The 22,289-nt window shown below is 33.9% G+C and overlaps 1 protein-coding gene across 1 annotated transcript in view; it reads right to left on the reverse strand.

Moving 5' to 3' along the window:
• Nucleotides 1-249: 249 nt before the first annotated feature.
• Nucleotides 250-22,289, reverse strand: part of ABCB1 (ATP binding cassette subfamily B member 1) — a 48,544-nt gene continuing 26,504 nt past the window's right edge. Inside the window, exons 12-30 of the mRNA XM_085566230.1 lie at nt 21,713-21,826; nt 21,330-21,440; nt 20,175-20,300; nt 19,788-19,991; nt 19,252-19,422; nt 17,875-18,036; nt 16,191-16,403; nt 15,277-15,423; nt 14,854-14,958; nt 13,564-13,641; nt 12,074-12,157; nt 10,805-11,008; nt 8,851-8,951; nt 7,747-7,887; nt 6,468-6,624; nt 5,971-6,168; nt 4,052-4,258; nt 2,980-3,126; nt 250-1,555 (exon numbers count right to left, since the gene is read on the reverse strand). Coding sequence (XP_085422356.1) covers nt 1,361-1,555; nt 2,980-3,126; nt 4,052-4,258; nt 5,971-6,168; nt 6,468-6,624; nt 7,747-7,887; nt 8,851-8,951; nt 10,805-11,008; nt 12,074-12,157; nt 13,564-13,641; nt 14,854-14,958; nt 15,277-15,423; nt 16,191-16,403; nt 17,875-18,036; nt 19,252-19,422; nt 19,788-19,991; nt 20,175-20,300; nt 21,330-21,440; nt 21,713-21,826 — 2,865 coding nt within the window. The 3' untranslated portion in view covers nt 250-1,360. The remainder of the gene's footprint in view (nt 1,556-2,979; nt 3,127-4,051; nt 4,259-5,970; nt 6,169-6,467; nt 6,625-7,746; nt 7,888-8,850; nt 8,952-10,804; nt 11,009-12,073; nt 12,158-13,563; nt 13,642-14,853; nt 14,959-15,276; nt 15,424-16,190; nt 16,404-17,874; nt 18,037-19,251; nt 19,423-19,787; nt 19,992-20,174; nt 20,301-21,329; nt 21,441-21,712; nt 21,827-22,289) is intronic.

Genomic DNA, 22,289 nt, shown 5'->3' on the forward strand with positions numbered 1-22,289 from the left:
GGTTTTCCATCTAAGACAGAAGCAAAAGAAAATAGATATGTGATTCAAGAGGAATACAATGAGACTGCATCAATCAACATTCTGTGGAATGTAATTAGTACATGGTTGAGCCTAATTGGTATGCCTATCTGCCTACAGACTGGTTCTGTGTAAGTATCTAGGTGTAGGTATGACACACCGTATGTATAAATCTCAGGGAATGAGAAATTGCTATGATGGAAGTGAGGACGATTGATTAATCAAGACAGGTTTAAACTTAAAAACAAAACTTTACTGCATAAATACTCACTAACAAAATACATTTCTACTGTTTAGTCATTAATAATTATTAGTCAATATTACTCCATATTTGAAGCAGTTAGCCCTTAACAGCCATCCTGTACTAGCAAACCATATCCGATATCCCAGAGCCGATGCCAGGGATTCAGCACCAATGGTTACAGTCCTTGAGAGTCTCAGTCACGGCACTGCTCAGACTCAAGAGCTCTTCAACCAAGGATGTCAACATGAAAAGGATGTCTTCCTTCCCCCTCCTCCAAGTCCAAATCCAGGATTTTTACCTTGTATAAAATATTGCAGTCTTCAGAGAGCTCTTAGTCCTTGACTTCTGACTCCTAGGACTTTGAGAGACTTGAAGAGAATACTTTCCCAGGCTGCAGCAGATGCCTTATCTTGTGCATCAGTTATGATCTTGGGTTTTTTCTTACCTATTGTTTAATTTCTGTTTCATTTCAAGTAGTCTTTTTCCTTCTCTTAAGGTTGCAACTCTTTAATGATGAGTAAGGTATTTACAGTTCTGGGACCTTTGTTTTCAGTCTGTGCCTGTATTTTCAAGGCCTTTACTGACATCCCAGGCTAAAACTCCACATCATAACGAGAGACACCTGGCATAAAGCTTCAGCTGACTTGCAAGTTCTCATAACATATGGTAACAAGCCTAATAGGCCAGGACTGACTGTCTTACACAGGCACAGCAAGAATAAGGCTTGAGGTTTATTTCTGACAAAACTGTTTTTAATGAGCATGAAAATATTTCCAAATTGCTTACACCTAATTAGTGTGATTTTTGAAAGAGTTCAAAGCAAGCTAATATTAATTATATTTGGCTTAGCATGCTTCTACTTTCATGAGTGCCATGGGCATCTGCTTTGGCCACATAGAAAAGAGGATTGAATAATGAAAACTAGTAGTGAGAAACTGGTATACACATTTACTTAGTATTTCTTGGGTTTGTATAACTTATGAAAGGAATGAAGAAAACCAAAAGTATCAAGACTGACTATTGATACTGAAATAATTACAAAGTAGTAGCCACAGTGACAATTCAGAGATAAGTACTGCCTTGAATTGAGATGTTGCATTATCCACTTTGAACATTGACCAGGGAATAGTAGATGCCTTTTTCAGCCAGAAGCTGCTGGTGGGTGCCTTGCTCTACGACCCTGCCATTCTGGACCACGCTGATCTTGTCAGCATTTTGGATGGTGGAGAGGCGGTGAGCTATCACGATGCACGTGCGACCTTCTCGAGCTTTATCCAGCGCTTCCTGGACAATCTGCACAATGAACAAACCAAAAGGTGAGCCATTCTGGCAGCTGCCATGACATACACCTCAATTGCCATCTGTAAACTCTAATATGGCAGTGAAGGAAAGGGAATATCTGTTGCTCAAGTATCTTGATTTAGAATTAGCTTACGTCTTGGCAGAGTCCAGTCTGTTAGAGTGGATAATGCTGTGATAGTTAAGAGAATTAGAATGACCCAAGCTCATTACTGAGATGCATGGCAGGAAAAAAAGAGAAAATTATTTTAAATTGTAGAAGATGTTCTGACTGGATATAAAAAGGATTCACTGCAAGGATAATTAGGCATTGGAACAGGGACAAAAACATCTTTACTGAATCTCCTTGAGATTTTCAAGTACTCTACCAGACATTGCGTAAAATAATCTAAATTTGAGTTCAGTATTGGCCTTTACGTGAAGAGGAGGTTTAACTGGGGACCTCCACAGCTTCCTTTCATGACTGATTCATTATATATGGAACTCTATTCTTGGGCCAACTGGTATCATACTAGTTCTCATGATTTCACATGGAGTCTCATGAATCACATTTTCTTAAAGCTATCACTGGCAGAAAGATATTAAAAACAATCTCTGCTTTCTTGTATTTATTCCTTATGCTTATTAATGCAGAAGAAAGTAAGAGGTTAAATTTAAATACCTATAATAATATAATAATATAATAAATTTAAATACATATAATCAAGAAAACAATAAATCATAGTATTATTTAATGGCATTTCCCCCTTAAACCTCATTTCTCCGTGCCTACAATTGATCAAAACTCAGCAGAAATCTTAACTTTCCAGATTATAATATATGATATAATATTTGCTCATTAATAGTAAGTATTTTGTAGACTCTCTGTTAATTCTCTACAGCTGGATTGTACTGTTGTAATATCAAGATTACAGTTCTGGCCTTGAAATATAAGTAAATATTTTACCAATTTTTACCTAAAATTTTAATTTTAGCCATGAACATGTAGCAAGGATCAGAAAGCAATGGGCGAAGGAAAAAAACTTAATAAAGCCACATATCACAGTTTCACAGGAAAGAATAAAAAACAACCTATGTTCTCTGGCAGCATCCTCAATATTTTTGGCTTCTGTAGTTTAAGTGTCCTGATTCAATTTTGATAGCATTTTCTCAGTTGAAGCCTGAAGACTACTAGGCTAAGGAATAGCTAGTTCATAGCAACTTCAATCTGCCTACTGCCATACAGATGTAAAAAATACTTTTCTTTTCCCCAAGGAGGGGTAAGACATTTATATTTGTCTATTATTTACCTAAATATGTAATTTGCATAAGACACCATATTTCCAGCTTTTGGCTTTAAACTGTGGGAATAAAAACAGTAATCATAATCCAAAAAAAAAAAGTTTAGATTCCAGATTTCTGGCTCAGACTTAAGTTACCTTTTCACTTTCTGTGTCTAAGGCAGAAGTAGCTTCATCCAGAAGCAGAATTTGGGGCTTGCGTACAAGAGCTCGGGCAATCGCGATGCGTTGTTTCTGGCCACCAGAAAGCTGGGTTCCCTTGTCTCCGACACGGGTATTGTATTTCTGGAAAAAATGTAATAATTTCAGGCTGTGAATGAAAATCAGTTTGGATGTATATTGAAGCATATAAATTCTGACACCAGCCTCCCATAATCTGCATATTCCACACCAGTAGCTTTCTGGAAACAGCTGACCAGAATTTCTATCTGCCATAGATCTATAGATCATTTACTAGTAGACTTCTTTATAACATCCAATGTTTAATAAATTCAAAGCAACAAGCTACTCTAAAGTTGAAATGACAATGTTATTCTTAATCAGACAACACAACACCAAAGGTCAGTGAAAGTCTGTGACAATACTGGGGTTCAAACTCTAAAAATCATGCAAAGTGAGATGAGCATTCAGGGGAAATCTGATTAAAGTTTCAGCCTTTCTGAATACTTGTAATTACATCTTCCTGGTCACTGCATAAGGACATGATTTTGTGCATGGCAGACCTTTTATCTGACCCAAGATGCTCAGTCTTATATTATTATGTGTTTGCCTCATGCACATAAGTGAAAATTTCTTAGTAATTATCAGACCACAGGAATACTTGAAATTCAAATTCTGGCTAGGTATAACTGTAAGAAAGTGTAAACTCATCAGTCTAGCAGAATCTTTTACATATGCTTGAGACAGACAGGAGCTTAAAAAAAAATGGTCAACTTTAAAACCCCACCCCTTAGTAGCAGCTCTCAGTTAGTTATAATCGTGTGTCTTCTTCCTTGAGATCTTAAAATTCCACTCTCCACCTGACAAAGGAATCTCCCAGAGTAAAAATAAGTATGGTAAATACAATTAGGTAAGGAAAATATTTTAAAAAATGTTTCAGATTTATTTTCATCTCAGAGAATTATTGTACCCCAGGTACAGTAAGCAGAGTTTTTCCCTGCTACTTAAGTTCACCTCCAGTTCTGAGAAGGAAAGAAAGGGAATAACTTACATCTGGCAGTGAGTCAATGAAGGAATGAATATTGGCTTGTTTTGCTGCACTAACAATTTCCTCAAAGGAGACCTCCCGGCTGTTGTCTCCATAGGCGATGTTTTCGGCAATAGTGCAGTCAAACAGGATTGGTTCTTGTGAGACGATACCAATCTGAGCTCTCAACCACTGGATATTCAGTGCCTTTGCATTTTTGCCATCAAAAATCTGAGAAAGCAAACATTTTAAATTTTAGTCACATGGTTATATATGAATTTGAGACTTACTTTAAATCCATACACAGAAGTTGTACAATTGCAGCTCTTTCCTTAGCTCTTTCTTACCTATTGCAAGCCCACATAATCCCTTCCCCTCCTTCTTGTTCCATAATTTTCTAATTCTTAGAAGTGAATGCTGCCTCAGTCCTTTTCTTTACTTCAATATTAATTTAGGATTTTGAAGACAGTGGAAGATAGGTTTTGCTGAAGCAATGTCAAAGAACTTTGGGTAAAGTTCTTTCAATTGTTTCTTCAGCAGGAAAATTTTCCTCTATTTTGCATCTATAAAGAAGAAATTTATTTCCTAAGATATCATTTCAGCCAGTTTTCTTCATTGGCAACCCTCATACTTCTGCTAAATATGTCTGTTGAAATGCTATCATTTTTTGTTAGATAAATAAAAACATAGTTTTATTTTTATTTTTTATGTATCAGCTTCATAATTGCACAAGTCACCTTAACTTGGACACAAATAAACCACGACATTAAAAGGGCTGTTAAATCTCCACTAGAGTGACCCAGTGCAGCACTTAGGCTTCGTGTTGGGTTACAAGATCAGCTGGGTAGCTGAAGAATTGCCCCCTTCATAACATGGCTGTTGGAGGAGATTATTCTACTAACTCTACAGCTGGTCCTCTACAGTCAATTTTCAGCCAATATAACTTTTTCTTCAATGGAAAAGGTGTCATAATGAACCTGATTCAAAATCCAATGAAATGAGGGAACTTTTGTGAACAGCTGTTCTGACAGTTTCTGCTTTAAGCTAAACCCCTGTCACTCAGTTCACAGTGCAGCTCATCTTGAAAATTAGTCCAGCACTTTTGTGGTTTCTATGGCACAGGTCTGTGCTTTACCCTTCAGTAAACTGTTGCTATTTATAGACACAAGGTCAGAAACCCTGATAAGAAAGTTGCACTTTGTTAAACACACTTTTGGAGCAACTATGCTGCTTCTTTCTACACATCACTTTGCTAAACTGAACCTTTTTGGGCACTTTGAACCTCAAAAAAAATTTAAATTGTATCTAGGCTTTATTTAAGTATAGTTTTATGTTTTGTGAGTATCTCTGCAGAGACAAGCTCTAAAATCCTTCTTATTCTCACCTCATAAAGGTCAAAATGTGTTATTCTGTTTCAGACAAAACCTCTGAGCACATTTACATCAAAGAACAATTATCAGCAATTAACAGTACCACTATGTGAAAAAAAAGTTGTAAAGTTGCTGAATGAGTAGTAAAGGAAACCCTATATTTTAAACCAGAATTACTAAAAATATTTACAATCTATCACTTAATAAGCAGGCATACTCTTAAAGATGTTTCTGACAAGTAAAAATTATGAAAAAAATACTTTTGTCAATGTTCACCTTTTTTTTTGATAGAACACAGAAAATTCTATTACTAGATCAAACAGAAGTAGATACATATATTTATTAGTTTTTAAACTGTTCTTATTACAAAAACCTCAATAATTGTAATGTGGGAAACTGGGACTTACATACATCTAGTTTAATTAAGGAGACCCAATGAGTCTCTGCTGATCTTTACATTAAAAATACTTAAAAAATAAAACTAGCAACACCTATTGTACTTATAACATCACAGAAAACAAATGAAGAACACCCTCCCTTAAGCTGTTGACCTGTTCTTGCAAAAATACTTACCATTTCTCCATCAAGTGGGTCATAAAATCTCTCCAGCAGCTGAACAACAGTGCTCTTTCCACAGCCACTGCTGCCAACAAGAGCCAGGGTTTGTCCCTTTTCTACTTTTAGATTCAACCCTTGCAGGATTTTGACTTCTGGTCGGTTTGGGTAGTTAAATGCCACATCTTTCATTGTTATGTTTCCCTCAAATGTTTCCTATAATGAAAATATTATCACTGTTATTCTTTAAGACAATTTCACAGATGATTAGAATTGCAGAAGTATCCCCAGCCCCCCAGAAATCAATAGAGATTTTCAAAACAAATACCCTTTTGACTCTATGTGCAAAAGCTGGACTCACAATAGATAACTTGGTCCATGCTGTGTTCAGATAGTGTCAAAGATGCATTGTGATAAGGATGTAATCAGAAGGAGAGGAAGAATCAGTTTGAAGAGAGAGAGTGCTGTCCATGTCACCAATAAATAGCATCACCCATCACACTTGGCTTACTCACAGGCTTGTCTCCTTCCTCACTGTAACTGTCTATTGAGGGCACTCTTTCAAACAGCAGAAACAAGTGGGCTGCTGATATCTTGGCTTTGGCATAGTCTGGAGCAAAAGAACTGCTTTGTCCTAGTGCCATTGCACCAAATACAACAGCTGAAAACACTCTATAAAGAAATCAGGAAAAAAATATCAACAGACAATGAAGAGAAGAACAGTGGAAATGTGGCTGGACTCAACTTCTAGTCAGAGAAAAAAGAAGGCTAAATTTAGAAAGAATAAAATAGTAATCAACTATTAATGCTTTAATTATTCACTTAGCTCCAGAAATTTCTTTTTACCCTCATTTAATGACATGAGATAAACATGCCTGCATTCCAAATTAAGTCTTTTCATTACTTATTAGCAGTAATTTCTTTAGTTAATTCTAGTTAGTATATTAAGTCTCTGCTGGGGCTATGAGGAAAGGGGTCAATGGATGGAATCATTATTACTCTAATGCAGTTCCATCCTCACTGTGGTTTCCTCTGTAGGGTTCAATGACCTTTAGGAATTAATTTCACTTTTTAAGGCATCAATGAAAATAAGAAATCAAGCTTGTAACAAGATGACAATAAATATTTAATTTTCTACCACATCTCTGCTGGAAAATTTGAATTTGCAATTACTGACAAAGATTGAAAACTGTGCTTTTATTTGGTTCTGATGACTTTCATGGCATTTTATGGAATTTGATGTAATTTATAGGCTACGTTAGAATAGTTTAAGACCCTGTTATCTTCAGCTATTACTTACTGCCACACACCATAGAAACAAAATCATCACCAAGAACAGCTATTTGATATATGACACCTCTTAGCCTGTTTTAAGGCAAAGTAAAATAGATTCATTTTTATTAACTTTGTCTTTTTTCTTCAGAGCTACATAGAGTGATCTGTTTTATTCTGTGTTTGAGCAGTGAAGAAGGGCTCACACAGCTTTTGCTCAAACCCTCCCTTTCAAATCTAACTGAAAATTCAGTCAGCTGGCTAGAGATGTTCAGCTAGCAGATGGAATGCAGTCACTTTTTAACATCTTCTGGTCAAAATGAGCTGTGTTAACTATCTTTAATTAGGTTGGCAACAAAAAAACAGTGTGGTTGACCTTAGGTATTCAGGTCACTGATATCCACACTGGTAGGATCTCAGTCTATCATACTTGTTTCCAAAGCCCTGTATTGAATTGTTGCACTTAAATTACAAATAATTTTCCTGAACAGACAGAAAAGGGATTGCAAAAGAGATACTTACAGAAATACTTTTTTATACTCAGTGTGATCATTTACCACTAGATAGGCACCAAACCGGAAACAGCCAGCATAGGTGAAGAACATCATTGCTTGTGAAAGGGCAAAACAAAAGCCAAATATATGTGCCTTCTTCACAGAATTTCTGTACAGAAAGAATGCATATCATCAAAGTGTGCAGTCATACTGAAATCCTAGTACACAAAAAATAATTTACTTCAATTGATACTGATATAAATGGAAAGTTTACAGACTGAAACATTAACCAAAAACACATCTCTCTTGTAGGGCAATAAGTTCTTATTTATACTAGAACAACAGAAAGATGAAAGTCTTGCAGCTATCCCATCAATGTCAACCCTGAGAATGGTTAGGAATTGTTCTGCAAATCACAAGATATGAACTCAAAAGCCAGCAGCCTGGGAAAAAAGCTAAATAATATCTTTTATGTCCTGCACTGTGCCCTAACAACTTATTTATTATGGTAGATATGTTAGTGGCACTCCTGCTTCTTTCCCATTATATCTGTGTACATGTACTTTCATTTCCTTTACTTTTCTCATAGATGTCTGAAAATGAAACATTCCATTCTGGAACAAATATAACTTCAATTAATAGAATCTATTTAGTTGTTTACTTTAAGATGTTTAAATTTTGCTTCAGTCCAGACAGACTTATATTACTTTATTTTCAACCCCAAACCAGTAAGTAATTGTTCAAATGTTTTTCATCTTACTATCATTTAAATAGTGTCTTAATGTAATATTAAATTTACATTTAAATAGTTTAAAATAAATATCCAACAAATCAGGTGGAAATTTAGATTGGAACACTTCAAAAGCTCACTTAAAACCAATATTTTACCAAACCAGGTAACATTGTAATAGAAGATACCAACATTATAACAAAAAATTAATTGAAGCAAATTTTTAAAAATGTTGAGTTGTGGTGGTTGCATTTGTCAATACAAATATGCAGAACATTGACATCAATTCTGAAATAACGAAATTATACATTAAATCATACACTCTATTAGAAAAATTATTGTTGAAGTAAATATTTGCAATTTATTATAGGGTTTTTTTTAGTTTAGTTTTTTTTATTATACCTGTAGGGTAGAATCAGATGTTCTCCATACATCAACTCAAATTTTCTTTCTAGTGTCAAGCTAACAACAGTTCTAATATTTTCTATTGCTTCTGTGGCAATCTGCAATAGAAAAACAAATGTTTTAATCAAAAGTATGCTGCAATTCTTTATTCTAAATTAATAGAAGATTCTGTGGGAGTATAATTTTATATTTTATACTGGTTATTAAAATCATAGACTGTGATATAAAATAAGCATTTTACATTTTTCTTTTTAGGACAATGAGATTTTCTTACAATGCTCAGAATCTTCTGACAAGACCTCTTTAATATTCTACAAAGAAATGGTGAAAAACTATTAGACAGCAATAACAAATATAGAAAATATGCTCAACATGCAAAATGGCATATTAGCATTCAACTTCCAGTCTGCAGAGTTTGGGCTATAATCAAAATGTCCAGGTTAATTAGGTGCCTTTGAGCCTGAGATCTCAGCAGTAAATATTTACTCTGGTACCTTCTTTTAGTTTGCAGATTCTTTAGACTTGAGTCATTTGTATGCATAAATGTTCCAGGGGATATTCAGATTAGATATTTTTAAAAAAATTCACTGTTAGGGTGGTCAGGTATTCAAATAGATTGCCCAGGTAGGTGGTGGAGTCACTGTCTCTGCAGTGCTCAAGAGATGGATGTGGCACTGTGGTTTAGGGGTCATTATGTTGGTGCTGCCTTGATGGTTGGACTTGATGACCTTTAAGGTCTCTTCCAACCTTGATGATTCTCTCAAAAGACTCTCAAGGCTTTAATGCATTTTGCTATTGTACACATTTCATGTAATTTTAATTTAAGACCATAAAGTTAGGTTTTTTAGTAACCTAAGTTCAGCAACTCTTTGCAGAAAGCAAATTTTCCAGGTTGAACACTATTTTTACTGAAAAAGAATCCCATATTTTTTAAAAAATGAGAATTTAATAAAATGCCTGTAGTCCAGCGCATGCTTAGGTGGTCTTGAGAAGGTAAACTTACATTACTATAAGAAGAAAATATTTTTTTAAGTTTGAAGAAAATATTTTTTTAAGTTTAAAAAAAACCCATAAATATTCGTAGCGCTTGGGCTAGTTCTTCAAAATATGCTGCATTAAGAAAGTCTTTACTGTTTATTCCAAGAATTGCCATCTATTTTCTATCATATCTTACAACCAAACAACATAAAATAAATGCTCATCCCTCCGAGAGAAGCAGAAGAAATGTACCTAGTTGAAGGGAAGAGAATGGAGTTGCATGACTGTAGATAAAGGATTTTCTTTTCAGCAACTTTTAAATAGAGTAAGACATTTTAGAGGAAGAGATTTTAGAAAAGTTTTACCTTGAAGAAAGCAGTGTCTGGGAAGTGATGAAATAGTTGTTCTGTCCCAAAAGGATTTTTGGAATGAAGTGACATTAAATGCCTTCATTTAATTTGTTAAACAAGAGTCTAGCCTTCTTGCTTTTCAGTTCTCATCTTACTCTTCCACTCAAGAAACAAAGGAATGGCAAACAGAAACCAGTGGATATATACATATTATCACTGCAAACATTAATAAGATGAAGAAGGAGAAAAAAAAAAAAAGCAGTGTAATAAATGTAAGATAGCAAAAAGGGATGACAGGAAAAAAAAAGAATGTCAAAATGAGAGTGGTTGCAAAATAAGGAAAACAAAGATGTCTTGAAAAGGAATAAGAAGAGAATATGCCTGAATTGTCTTTAGCACATTCCAGCATTTAACAACAAAAATATTAATTGGTTAATACCATAAGTCTTAAATCGTTTTTGAAGAGGTTTGATGCTCTGTAGGTCTACTAGTGTACCTGGCTGTCTTTGGAACTTGTATATTGTGAAATTTTCTGTACTCAGAAGTCATTCATCCATTAACAATGCTTTGGTAAATATGACTGTATACATTATACAGAAATAGATTGATTTCTCTAGACCTACCTTTCCTGCAGCTTCCAGCTCTCGTTTATCTTTCTTAGCATGCCCAGCCAACATCTTCATTTCAATCATTCCTGCCACTGCAATGATGGGCACAACAGCTAAAAGTAGCAGGGTCAGCTTCCAGACATAAATTAATGATATAAGAATTCCAGTCCCCAGGTTGGCTATGTTTTGGGCAATTAATGCTAGTCTGACACCAGTTGCCTGGACAAAGGAAAAAAGGCATTTCTTACCAACATAACTGCAATTTAAATAAGAAAAGAATTTTCAACCACAAAATTCCTGATTCTCAAAGCACTACTTCGATAGTCTTAACTCAGTTTCACTATTTTACAAAATGGTAGTTTCTTAAATGCTTTTGTAAAAAATTATCTAGATAATTTTTATTTCTTCTTTCCCCATATCCTGATTACTTCAATTTACTCTTCTATTTCTAAATTCTGCTCTTGACACTGAACAAGCTTTGCCCTCATTACATACTCACATTTACATCTAAACATTAAAATCTGTCATATTTTCTAGATCACAAAGCTAACTTTACACATCATCACACAGAGCCCAATGAAGAAGAAGAGTAAATATTTAACTTTTCCTATGGAAATAGAGCCAAAGATACTTCAGAATCCTTCAGTTTAGAAAAAAAACAAGCATATTACTTCATGTAGCAGTAAAAATTTACTTAAGCGTACACAAATGATTACATTCAGTGCGCTTTAGCTTGATATTTCAGACCCCTGAAAGTACATAATTGATTTATAAAGAATCTCCATAAGGTAGCAGAGAAAAGGAAGTTAATTGCTGACAGTTCTTTTTTTTTAATAGGTAATCTGTAAAACCAAAAAAAAATAGCAGAAGATTGTAAACTGAATAAACTTAGTTGCATGTCTTTAGGTGAATAAGACCTCTTTAAAAAGACTTCTTAGGTAGGATATTCCAAATAAATTTGTTTAATAATAAAGATCACAATACAGCAAAATAATTTTTTTAATAAAAATGTATTTGGAAATTAGTCTGTAAATACATATTCACCATAATTTTCATAAAGTGCATCAGTGCATTCTCTACCAGCTATTGGTATATATACAATTATTATATATATACCAATAGCACCAATAGCTGGAATAATAATTTTTATATAATTTTTTATTCATAAAATATACTATTTTATAATATATTTTAGTTTTCAAAATCAAGCTAGTCAAACCTAATCTGCAACTTAATTACATGCCAAACTATATAGGAAAACTTTCAACCCAAAATTGTACTTACGCCTTTCACATTAGAGGCATCATTAGCAAGTCTTGTAGTTAATGCTCCAGTGCTATTTTTAGGATTATCAAACCAGGCCATATCCTACAATAAGAAAAATTATTTTTAAGGCCAGATTTTGGTCATATCAAATAAACTGCTAAGTAAATCTGGTATGTGCCAGTGCCTTAGTTCTACATATTTAAATAAGTTTGATTCCATCTTTGCACATTGCATATATTTAGAAAGAAGTGTAATCTTGTGAATCATTGCTGTATTCATTGTCACTGCTGAGAAGGAAGGGGAGCAGCTGAGAGACTCCCAAAAGCAAAATTTACCCTCCCTCACTGCTGCTCCATCACTGGATCTGCCTGGAAGAGAGGACTCTTTGGTCACACTCCCTCATGGCTGCAAAGCTATTTGGGGACGAGTTAAGTGTAAAGCATTTTTAGGTTAAAAAATAAAATATTCCTTGCTTTGTTTCTTCCCATATTGAAGAGGCTTATTTGGAAGCTATGAGACACCAACAAATCAACAACAACAACAAAAAATCCCCAAACCCAACCAAATGAAAAATCAAACTCTTCTACCTGACCAAAGCTAATTGTTGGGATCAGGTACACAGTTTATGATTTATTCACCATGTGACCAAATATCTGATTTAAACTGTAATGCGTTGTATGCATTTAATGAGGTCCTGGTAATGTATTACAGGCATTTGTAACCTCAAGACTCAATTGTAAGATTGCCTTTTCATTAGATTTTTAGTATGGCTGATCTACAAATTGTGATTTTTCAGACTACAACAGTTTTCTGTCACATTTAAAATAGTCATGTTCAGATCAATTAAATTCTGTATCTTCATGTAGCTTTATGTGCAAAACTTAAAACCCCATATCTATCATACTTTGTATTTCAAAATCTAAAATACAGATCCTGAAATCATGCAAAATTAAGGCAAATTTAGAATTACTGCACAACATTACATTCTATTTATATTTTAACTCTCTGAAAGTGGTTTTACTTTCCAGTACACAATTTTATTGTTGCATTAACAAACAATTAAATTATAGATTTGAGGGCTTGTATGAAGACTTCCAATAAATTTAAAAAACCCACATATCTGTACATATCACAATTTAAATCAGACATTTGAAGTAAGAGTGACAGTGTAAGTTGTATTGCATTTCTTTAGGGGAGAAAGGGCCCAAAGAAAGCAAAGCAGGCAAATGAACAGATAATGGAATACTGCTGGTGCAAATCAACTTGTCAGGCCCTTGTAACTTGCCTGTAAAACTAAATCTTTGCAAGGAGTACATAAAAAGCTCTTGTATTGATTTAAGATTCTCCCTGTAAGCACACTTTCCATAACCACATGTAATTAATCAAATTGGTTTCTAGTCTGATTCAATCTTCTCTGTATGATCGAGTGATGCAGAATACAATTCTTTTATACCAATACCATCAATTATTTTTAAAACCCTGGAAATCAAAATATTTATTATCTTTACCTGTCTAAGCATTGCTTTAAATGCCATGAATCGAAGCCTCATTGTAAGAATTTCTCCAGCTTTGCCAAATGTGAAACCCTGTGTGAGAAAAAGTACCATGCTTAGTATAGTATTACACCGTTTGTGTTTATTCAATAAATATTTTAGGTAAATTGCTTCTACAATGTCAAAGTAAAAATATTGTGGTCCTGTTTGCAGAAACCAAATGTAAAACCTGGTTTAATATACGTAAATTCTAGTAGGTTCACAGTACTGACATTCAAATACTATTAATGAAAAAAAAATATAGGGAGCATAGCAACATTTCCTAGCACTGCTTTACCAGCATGCTTTAAGGAGAAGGTTGCTAATCAACACTTTGACTTCATTTGTCTAAGTCAATGTAAATCAGATTTAAACAAGTACATTTCCAGATTTAAACATTTAGGTCATTCATTTTAGATTAAAGGCTTTGTAAGGTAACCTGGGTTCAGTCAAATGCATCAGTAAAATTTTAAAAATTACCTGAACATTTATAAACTGAGCAAACCTATCATAGCCATGTACTACGCAGCTTTCCATACTCAAGGCCCTTTTCACTTGTGCAACAAGACAATTCCATAAACAAACCAGGTTTCTGCAAGAGGCTGTTTATACTGCTGTCCCAAGCACGTTATTTCACTCTGTGGACTCATTTAATAGGTAAAACTATACCAACATGTTCCTAAATTATAAACTGGACTATATATGAAAATATTTAATATAATTACTGTTTTTTTTTTTTTTCAAGTGGCACTGTTGTAGCAGGTATAACCCTTACTGGGCCTGGGAGTCTTTGGGGATTCCCACAGGAGAAATATGGGATGTTCCCTTGGAGAAGGAAAGGGCTAGGGAAGTAAAAAATTGGAGAACAAAGGCAGGAGATTGATAGATTTCCAATTACTTAAGAGATTTAAATAGGAAGGCTTGAGGTGAGAGGGGAGTGGTAAAATGTCAGGACTGGAGAGGTTGCCTGTTAGCTGGCAATGGAAAATGAGTGAGAAAATCCAGAGTTTTGTGCTGAGAAGTGTCTGACTGATGAACAAGATGGGAATTTATAAAGTTAAGAGGTCTGAATAGATTCAAAATACCCTTAAACACAAGCAGCTCTAGGTCAAAAAAGTTTCAGCACAAGACATATCTAGAATCATAAATACAGGTTCTGGTTTGAGTTGGAGACATATTATGAAGACGCAAATTTTTAGTATATTTCAGGTCTGGTTTCTAAAACATGATGAACAATTAAAATAAGGTTAAAATATTAAAACATACCTGAAAAAAGAAAGTAAAAAAGGAAATGATCCCAAGTGCTAAAAACAGCAGTGAATATAAGTTGCTCTGTTTTCTTAAGACATCCTTGTCCGTCTCTGAAAAAATCTATAATATAAAATTTGAAACAAAGTTTCAAAATTAACTAACAATCTAAAATACTCTAATCTTTCTCAGTAACTTTTTTTGGTAATCAATTGCATTAATATGAAATCTGATCATATACTACAAAACATTTAATGTATAACAAGCATATTTCAGGTTGTAGCAAAATTGTTAGCACTTTGTGTCATACAATTTTTCAGATTTTTGCAAGAATACTTCATCCACTCTTCAGCTTCACTGTGCCATGATAGTTTTTAACCTAATTTTATTAGAAATAAATATTGTGGGCTTGTAGTTTTTTGCTATTTTATTCCAACTTACCCCTATAATTTCAGAAAATATGACTGCAAATGCAGGTTGTAAACCTCCATTGATAATTGCACACAAGGTTCCAGCTACAAAGTATGGCCATTCAGTTTTGTTCAACTTCATAATTTTCAGAAATGAAGCTGGAGGTACTTCTTCAGCCTAAAAAACATGAACTGCATTAGGACAAACATGAATGTATTTGGAGAAATACGGAGAAAAGGAGAGATTAATAATCAATTTACTATTTCCAGAATCTATCAGGAGAAGCAAAACTGTAAAGTTTTTAATAACATGAATAAATGATTGTACCTTTTTTTTGTTTTGTTATTCTAACAAGGGAGATCTGTACACTCTATTATAGCTCTTGTCCTTTTATATTAGTTTATCCATGTAATTTTAGTTAGTGAATACTTTGGTCAGTGCTAACTGAACTACTCATTCTGGGCATACTGCTGTGTGTAATCCATGGCTTGATTAATTAAAGTAATTCTTCATTAAACAATTTATAACAGTAAAATAATTGCTTTTAACAGGAATGTAATCATATTTGGGGGGGGATCTTGCAGGTTTTGTTGTAAGTTGTAGCTAATATTGAGATAAGTATTTTGTTTCTTATACAAAAATTATTGTTTAACCCATATAGACTATGTTGGTATCATATGTAAATATATGTAAGTATATTTCTTTTCAAGGAAATTTATTTTTGATAATAAATTCATCTTTGTTATACATTTTTAAATTACCATTTTATTTCGATTATCATTTATGTTGAGACTAAAGAAGCAAGTTATGAATATTATCAGTCATAGGCTACTTAGTATTCAAAAATTCTCATGCCTTCCTGTACCTTTTTTCAGCAGGAGAATGAATTTGGCAAACTTTTTTAAAGGAATTAAGTTCACTAACAGGTCTGCAAAGATACTTACAGGTGAAGTTTTTTCCTCATCAGGACTATCATTTTGCTCTCCTGGTTTTTTCATGCTTCTCCGAGTTGATCGTCTTCTCAATCCCCTACTTAAGGATTCTTCAGATTCTGGTTCAAATTCACTCTTTCTGACACTATATACATTCTCATAATTTTCTGATGATGGAAGTACATTCTCATAATTTTCTGATGATGGAACTTCAGCTTCTATTGCCTAAAAGTGGGGAGAACATTATGCTAAGATTAAACATGCATATATTGCTTTAAACTTTCAAAAAAGTAGAAGTAACTTTGTTTCAGCTGAAAGAGATATGGGGGAACAACATATAATGCCTTAAGGAGGTATGAAAATCTGTATAATATTTATTAGAGCTTTAGTGATATATGAGTTTTGTATCTCTCATGAAAATTTGTAAGTGGAAGATGAGGACTGAGAGTAGCTGCTCTGTTTTTTAATGAATTAAACAAAAAGTTTTAAATTGAGAGTAAACCCTTTGCACTCCTCTTGGGATCTTATAGAATGAGTTCTGGGGGGGAATATACATTTTATTTATGAAGTGATAAAACATTATCGCCTTTACTGGAAAACACACTGAACAGTTCTTGACTCTAAATAGAATAAGGAAGTTCAGCATGAAACTAGTCAAAAAGATTTTGACTGAAAAATTAGAGCAGACTGGAAAAGAGCCTTACCCTTGGTGGTACTATTGCTAGTTCTTTGAGAGAATAAATAAATGTCTACCCACCCTGAGGTATTTTATAGCAACTGGATTCAAAGTTGCCTTCAACTTGTGTTTTGTTTTTTCCAGAATTTTTAAATTTCTTATTGCTTTTCAAATTACTAATAACAATATCTCCTTTTGCTTGCTTTCAATTGTTTTAAATATTTTTAATTCCATTTTATATTTCCTCATTTTCCCCATATTTGCATTTACTTGGATACAAAGTTACTTTGAATCTAAGGTAACCAAATGTATTCTCCTATGAAGAAATATTTTAATTGGTCTGGTTAATCTCTTCAGTGTGACATACTGAGGTGGCAGTTTCAGTTTCTTTAATGGACATAGAGGTTATGCAGTAAAACAAAGGCTACAATGAAAATCTGCTATAACCTAATGGTCACATGGGACATTGGGATGTAAGTATCAAAGTAACTTGGTCTTCATTTAATAGCTAACACATTTCAGAAATTTATTATAATTTGCAATCTTTTTGTTTCTATCTATATAGGTTAAGAACACATTTTTGCTCTTGGCATAGATTAATTTTTTTTCTTTTATTCTATTCCAACACTTTTTTTTTTCTTTAGAAAGGAATTCAGTATTAAAATATGTATGCTGTATTCTTTCAGAGTCAGCTACTGTATTTTACCTTTTGTCAGACTAAGAAAAAGAAATGGAATACCAAACTCCTATAGTTACCTCCTCTACATTAACTGCATAAAAGGAAAACATAAAATAATCATTTAAGTTTAAATACCTAGAGGATTAAAAATGTACTATCCTGGGTTTAAACAGGTCTTGTAGCCAAACTAGTGGTCTCTCTCAAATTATTACTCTCCTTTAAAAGTACATGAGTATTTTGCTATTATCAAAATATGCTGCAGAACTTCTCATACTTCTGCTAAAATGACTATGGGTGTGGGGACAAAAAGGAAATGAGGCAACAGCTAGAGACAGAAGTACCTGCATGTTAACGAGTTTGTAGTAGATGCCCTTTTTCTCGAGCAGTTTAGCATGATTGCCTAGCTCTGTGATTACTCCACCTTCAAACACAGCTATCACATCTGCATTTCGGACTGTTGACAGTCGATGAGCTACCACAACCGTGGTGCGTCCTTCCCTTGCCTGAAAACAGCAATATGTGTGAGTATTTATAAGTCAATCCAAAAACTGTTCATCTTCATAACAAAGTTGAAGAGGACCTAAAAGAAACATTAAAATGGTTCACAGAAAAATATAACTTAAAAAAATTTTTAAAGATATTTGGATGAGTCCTTTAAAACAGAAATGTAATTTAAAGCTTTAAATTTAATATTAAAGATCATCTTTCACTGTGGCACATAAATACATCAAATTTGATGAAAAATATTTAAATAAAAATCCTAATATATAAAGTTTTAGAATGTTAAAAGCCATAAAAATTTTAAATGCTGTAATTTTTATATTTAGACCCATAGTTGCCCACTTAAACCTTAAAATCCATGGAGAATTTATATTTAGAAACATTATAAACATTAAACATAGAAACACTAGAAAATATTTTACACTCACTTTTAAAGATATCAGTTTTAAGCTCTAAGTCATTGCTAACTCAAGTGACTGCAATAAAAATAAAATTCTCTACAATTTCATATGAATTGTATGTCAACTAAGTACCTTTCTTTGGATATTTATAAGCATAATACACTTCATGTTTCAAACATTACACCTTGTCATTTTAACTATGAGGCTGTTTCAAAGTGATCAAGCAAATTTCAGTTTAAATAATGAAAGTAATGATCCCAAGCAGTGGAATTCTGTAGGAAGCCGGATGGAGTTCATCTTCAGTGATGTCCCTCAAGAGGTCCATACTGGGACCCATACTACTCAATGTCTTCATCACTGATACTGATAAATGGGACTGAGAGCACACTCAGCAAGTTGAGGGGTGACATCACACTGAGCCGTGCAGTTTATTCACTTCAGGGAAGGGATGGAATTCAGGAAGTCTCTGATAGGCCTGAGGAGCAGACCCAGGAGAGCCTCATGAGGCTCAAAAAGAACAGGTGACTGACAACAATATGAAGGGCAGTAAAACAGATAATGGACGAGGATGGTATTACACCAAGAAAATGTTGATTTAATCTTAATAATGCAGAAAATATGATTCTACCTTCTAATTTGAAATAAGATTTCTCTCTGTAATACCTGCAGGAACTCAAAAATTCTCTGTACAAAGAATATTTGGCAGATCAAAGTTTACATTTTGTGTTTTTATATGTCTCTATTTTCAACAAAAGTCCAAGAAAGAAGGAAATATTAGGCTCCTACTTACATGCTTCATTTTAAAACACTACTGACCTTGTCCAGTGCTGCCTGCACAACTGATTCACTCTCAGTATCCAAAGCTGATGTTGCCTCATCAAGCAGAAGAATTTTAGGATTGCGAACCAGAGCTCTGGCAATTGCTATTCTTTGCTTCTGGCCTCCACTGAGCTGTGCCCCTCTTTCTCCAACCACAGTTTCAAATTTCTGCAAGACAAATACATGTATTGGAAACACTCAGTCCACAATCCTTTCACTAAAGATATCAGTAATGGCAGAAATGCCGGTAACATCTTCTCCTTTCTCTACAGGAATAAACACCTACTTGGATACACCTGATTAATCATTTGTGTTCCTGGAATTCTAGTAGTTCTTCAAATGACAGCCAAATTGCCTGAAGATATAAAATTAACATTATTCTCAAAAGGTATGAGGAAGCTCTGCATAGCTCTGCATATCTCTGCATATTCACAGGTCCAGGGATAGCTGAGTCTTAACAAGCATTCCTTCTGAGGAACTATTTGGCACAAGAACTTTTAGAATTATTTCAACAGGAGAGCTTATCTGCTTACATTGGGTAGCTTCATGATGAAGTCATAAGCATTTGCCTCCTTGGTGGCTTTTTCAATCTCCTCCATGGTGACATCCTCACGGCCATAACGGATATTTTCTGCAATAGTAGTGGCAAAGAGCACGGGCTCCTGATTCACCACACCAATAACCTCCCGCAGATACCTTACGTTTAAGGTCTTAATATCCTGCCCATCAATGGTAACCTAAACAAAAGAGAGCAGACAAAAACTGTTTACTACTTGTTTTGATCAAGGAATCTCTCTCTCCATGCCATTTTAGGGGAGACTTCACCATGTCACTGGAAAATTGACAAAAGCAGTGAGGCTGGAACTAGGCTTTCAGCACATGTGACATGCAGAGCAGTCATCTCACTTGAGGTATCTTACCATGCCTTCCTTGGGATCATAAAATCTCTGGATGAGCTGAACAGTTGTGCTTTTCCCACAGCCACTGCCACCAACCAGGGCCACTGTCTGGCCAGAATTAATCTTGAGATTCAAGCCCTTCAGTATCTGTCCATATAAGAAGGTCGACCAAAAACATAACAGTATTTAGAAACGTCAAGGTAAATTTGAAAGACTAGAATAAAATAATATTTATATTTCTAGCAGAATTTGGTAAAAATCAATTACTGATGACTTCAGCTTAATTTTCTTTATAATTACATCACAATTGGTTCATAATCAATGTATTATACAACACACTTCTCAATTACCTGTCTCATGAACCAGTTCATATAACAAAATAATAACAATACTACTATTCATAACTAAAATATAATATAGAAACAATAAAATGCAAACTTTCTGTATTATGTTGCCTCACCTCTTTATTTAATTCATCATACTGACTACAGGGAAGCTATATAAAAGTCATGCTTAAAAGCTGGGTGTATTTCCTTTCTGCCTATCAAAAGTAAGAAAGGTCATTTTATCAAGGTCAGTGATTTTCCTCCAAGGTAAGGAAGGAAAAAGTTATGTAACACAAAGACACTCCATGGAAATATTTCCAGGAATCATTTATACGTTGTCTATCATCACTGCATTGAGATTCTGAATATATGACAATGCTTTAAAAAGGAAACTTATTCTCTGTCTAGACAAATATAGATTCTGATCTCTATTCCATATAGACCAAGTCCTTGCTGGAGCTGCTTTCTTTGTTTCCTGGTTCAGGCACAGTCATAACAGAGCTGCATTGCAATTATTTTAAAACTTATTAGCTCATTATCATTACTATACACAAACACTTGAGTTAGGATTGTAAATTTAGATTCTGATAAAAATATATATTTATAGTTTTTTGCATAGCCACAATAACTAGGGCATTAGACAAAAAATTATTCAAGAAATTTAACATGTTTACCTAAGGTGGAAATAAATCACTGTGATGACAAGGTAGTTTTATATACATTAGAGAATCAATCTGAAATTGTTAGATTTTCAACAAAAAATTAATTTATGTGACATTTTAATGATTTTTTTCCCAACATGTGATCCATATGTTCAACTTTAATATATATAAAGTTTCAATTACAGTACCTCAACATCTGGTCTGGATGGATAATTGAAGTAAACATTTTTTAATTCCAAGTTCCCTTTTATGTGGTCTGGTTTGTAACCTGTCTCTGAATAGCTGTCAATTTGAGGTTCCTGTGCAAAATAAAATAAAAAACCCAATAAGGAAGTCCTTGAGTGCATCAACATTAAACATGTGTTTTAAGTAATTTAGGTGAGATTTCTGAAAGATCTAAATTGCACAGTGTTTTGCTCCCTCATTGCTACGTTGATGATATGCTCATGCAAGAATACTTATAAATTTTTTCCATTGAGCTTCTGTGTGAATTTAGTTCCTGTCTTTGAAAAGCAGGGTCTCTTACCTTCAAAAGAAGTTTTGAAATGCTAGTGAGGGCAATGATACTCACATTGTCTATTATATTAAAGATGGTGTAGGCAGCTCCTCTTGCACTTGCAAATGCCTCTATGCTTGGAGCAGTCTGTCCAATACTGAAAGCTCCAATCAATACAGAGAAAAAGACCTGAAAGAAATGTTTACAGAGGCATGTATTCATTCTTATTTATGCAGAAAATTTTATTTATTTATTTATTTACTTACTTACTTACTTACTTATGTTATGTGTTTTTGGTTAAGGAGGTTCCATGTCTATTAAGGGAAGTTTAAGGAATATAGAATTAAAGCAAAACTGAAAAGGTCTCTCTTAAGCAGAGAAAAACCTTAAGAAAAGGGCTTTTTAAGGTTCAGATCAGAACTGAGAAGCTGTACAACATTAATTTTGCAAATACTTTTAAGAAAAAGTGAAAAAGTGACTCAGACTTGTAAAACCTGTGACAAAATTTAGAATTGCACTTGATGTCTCAGGATTTATTGTACTAATGCATTCTTTGGCCAAAGGCTGTAAAATGTATTATGTCTCTTCCAACAGGACAACAGAAATGCAAAACACTATCATTCTGCTTTCAAAGAGACAGTGAAATAGAAGT

The sequence above is a fragment of the Lonchura striata genome, chromosome 2 (genome assembly GCF_050655825.1).
Source record: "Lonchura striata isolate lonStrDom1 chromosome 2, ASM5065582v1, whole genome shotgun sequence".
NCBI lineage: Eukaryota > Metazoa > Chordata > Aves > Passeriformes > Estrildidae > Lonchura > Lonchura striata.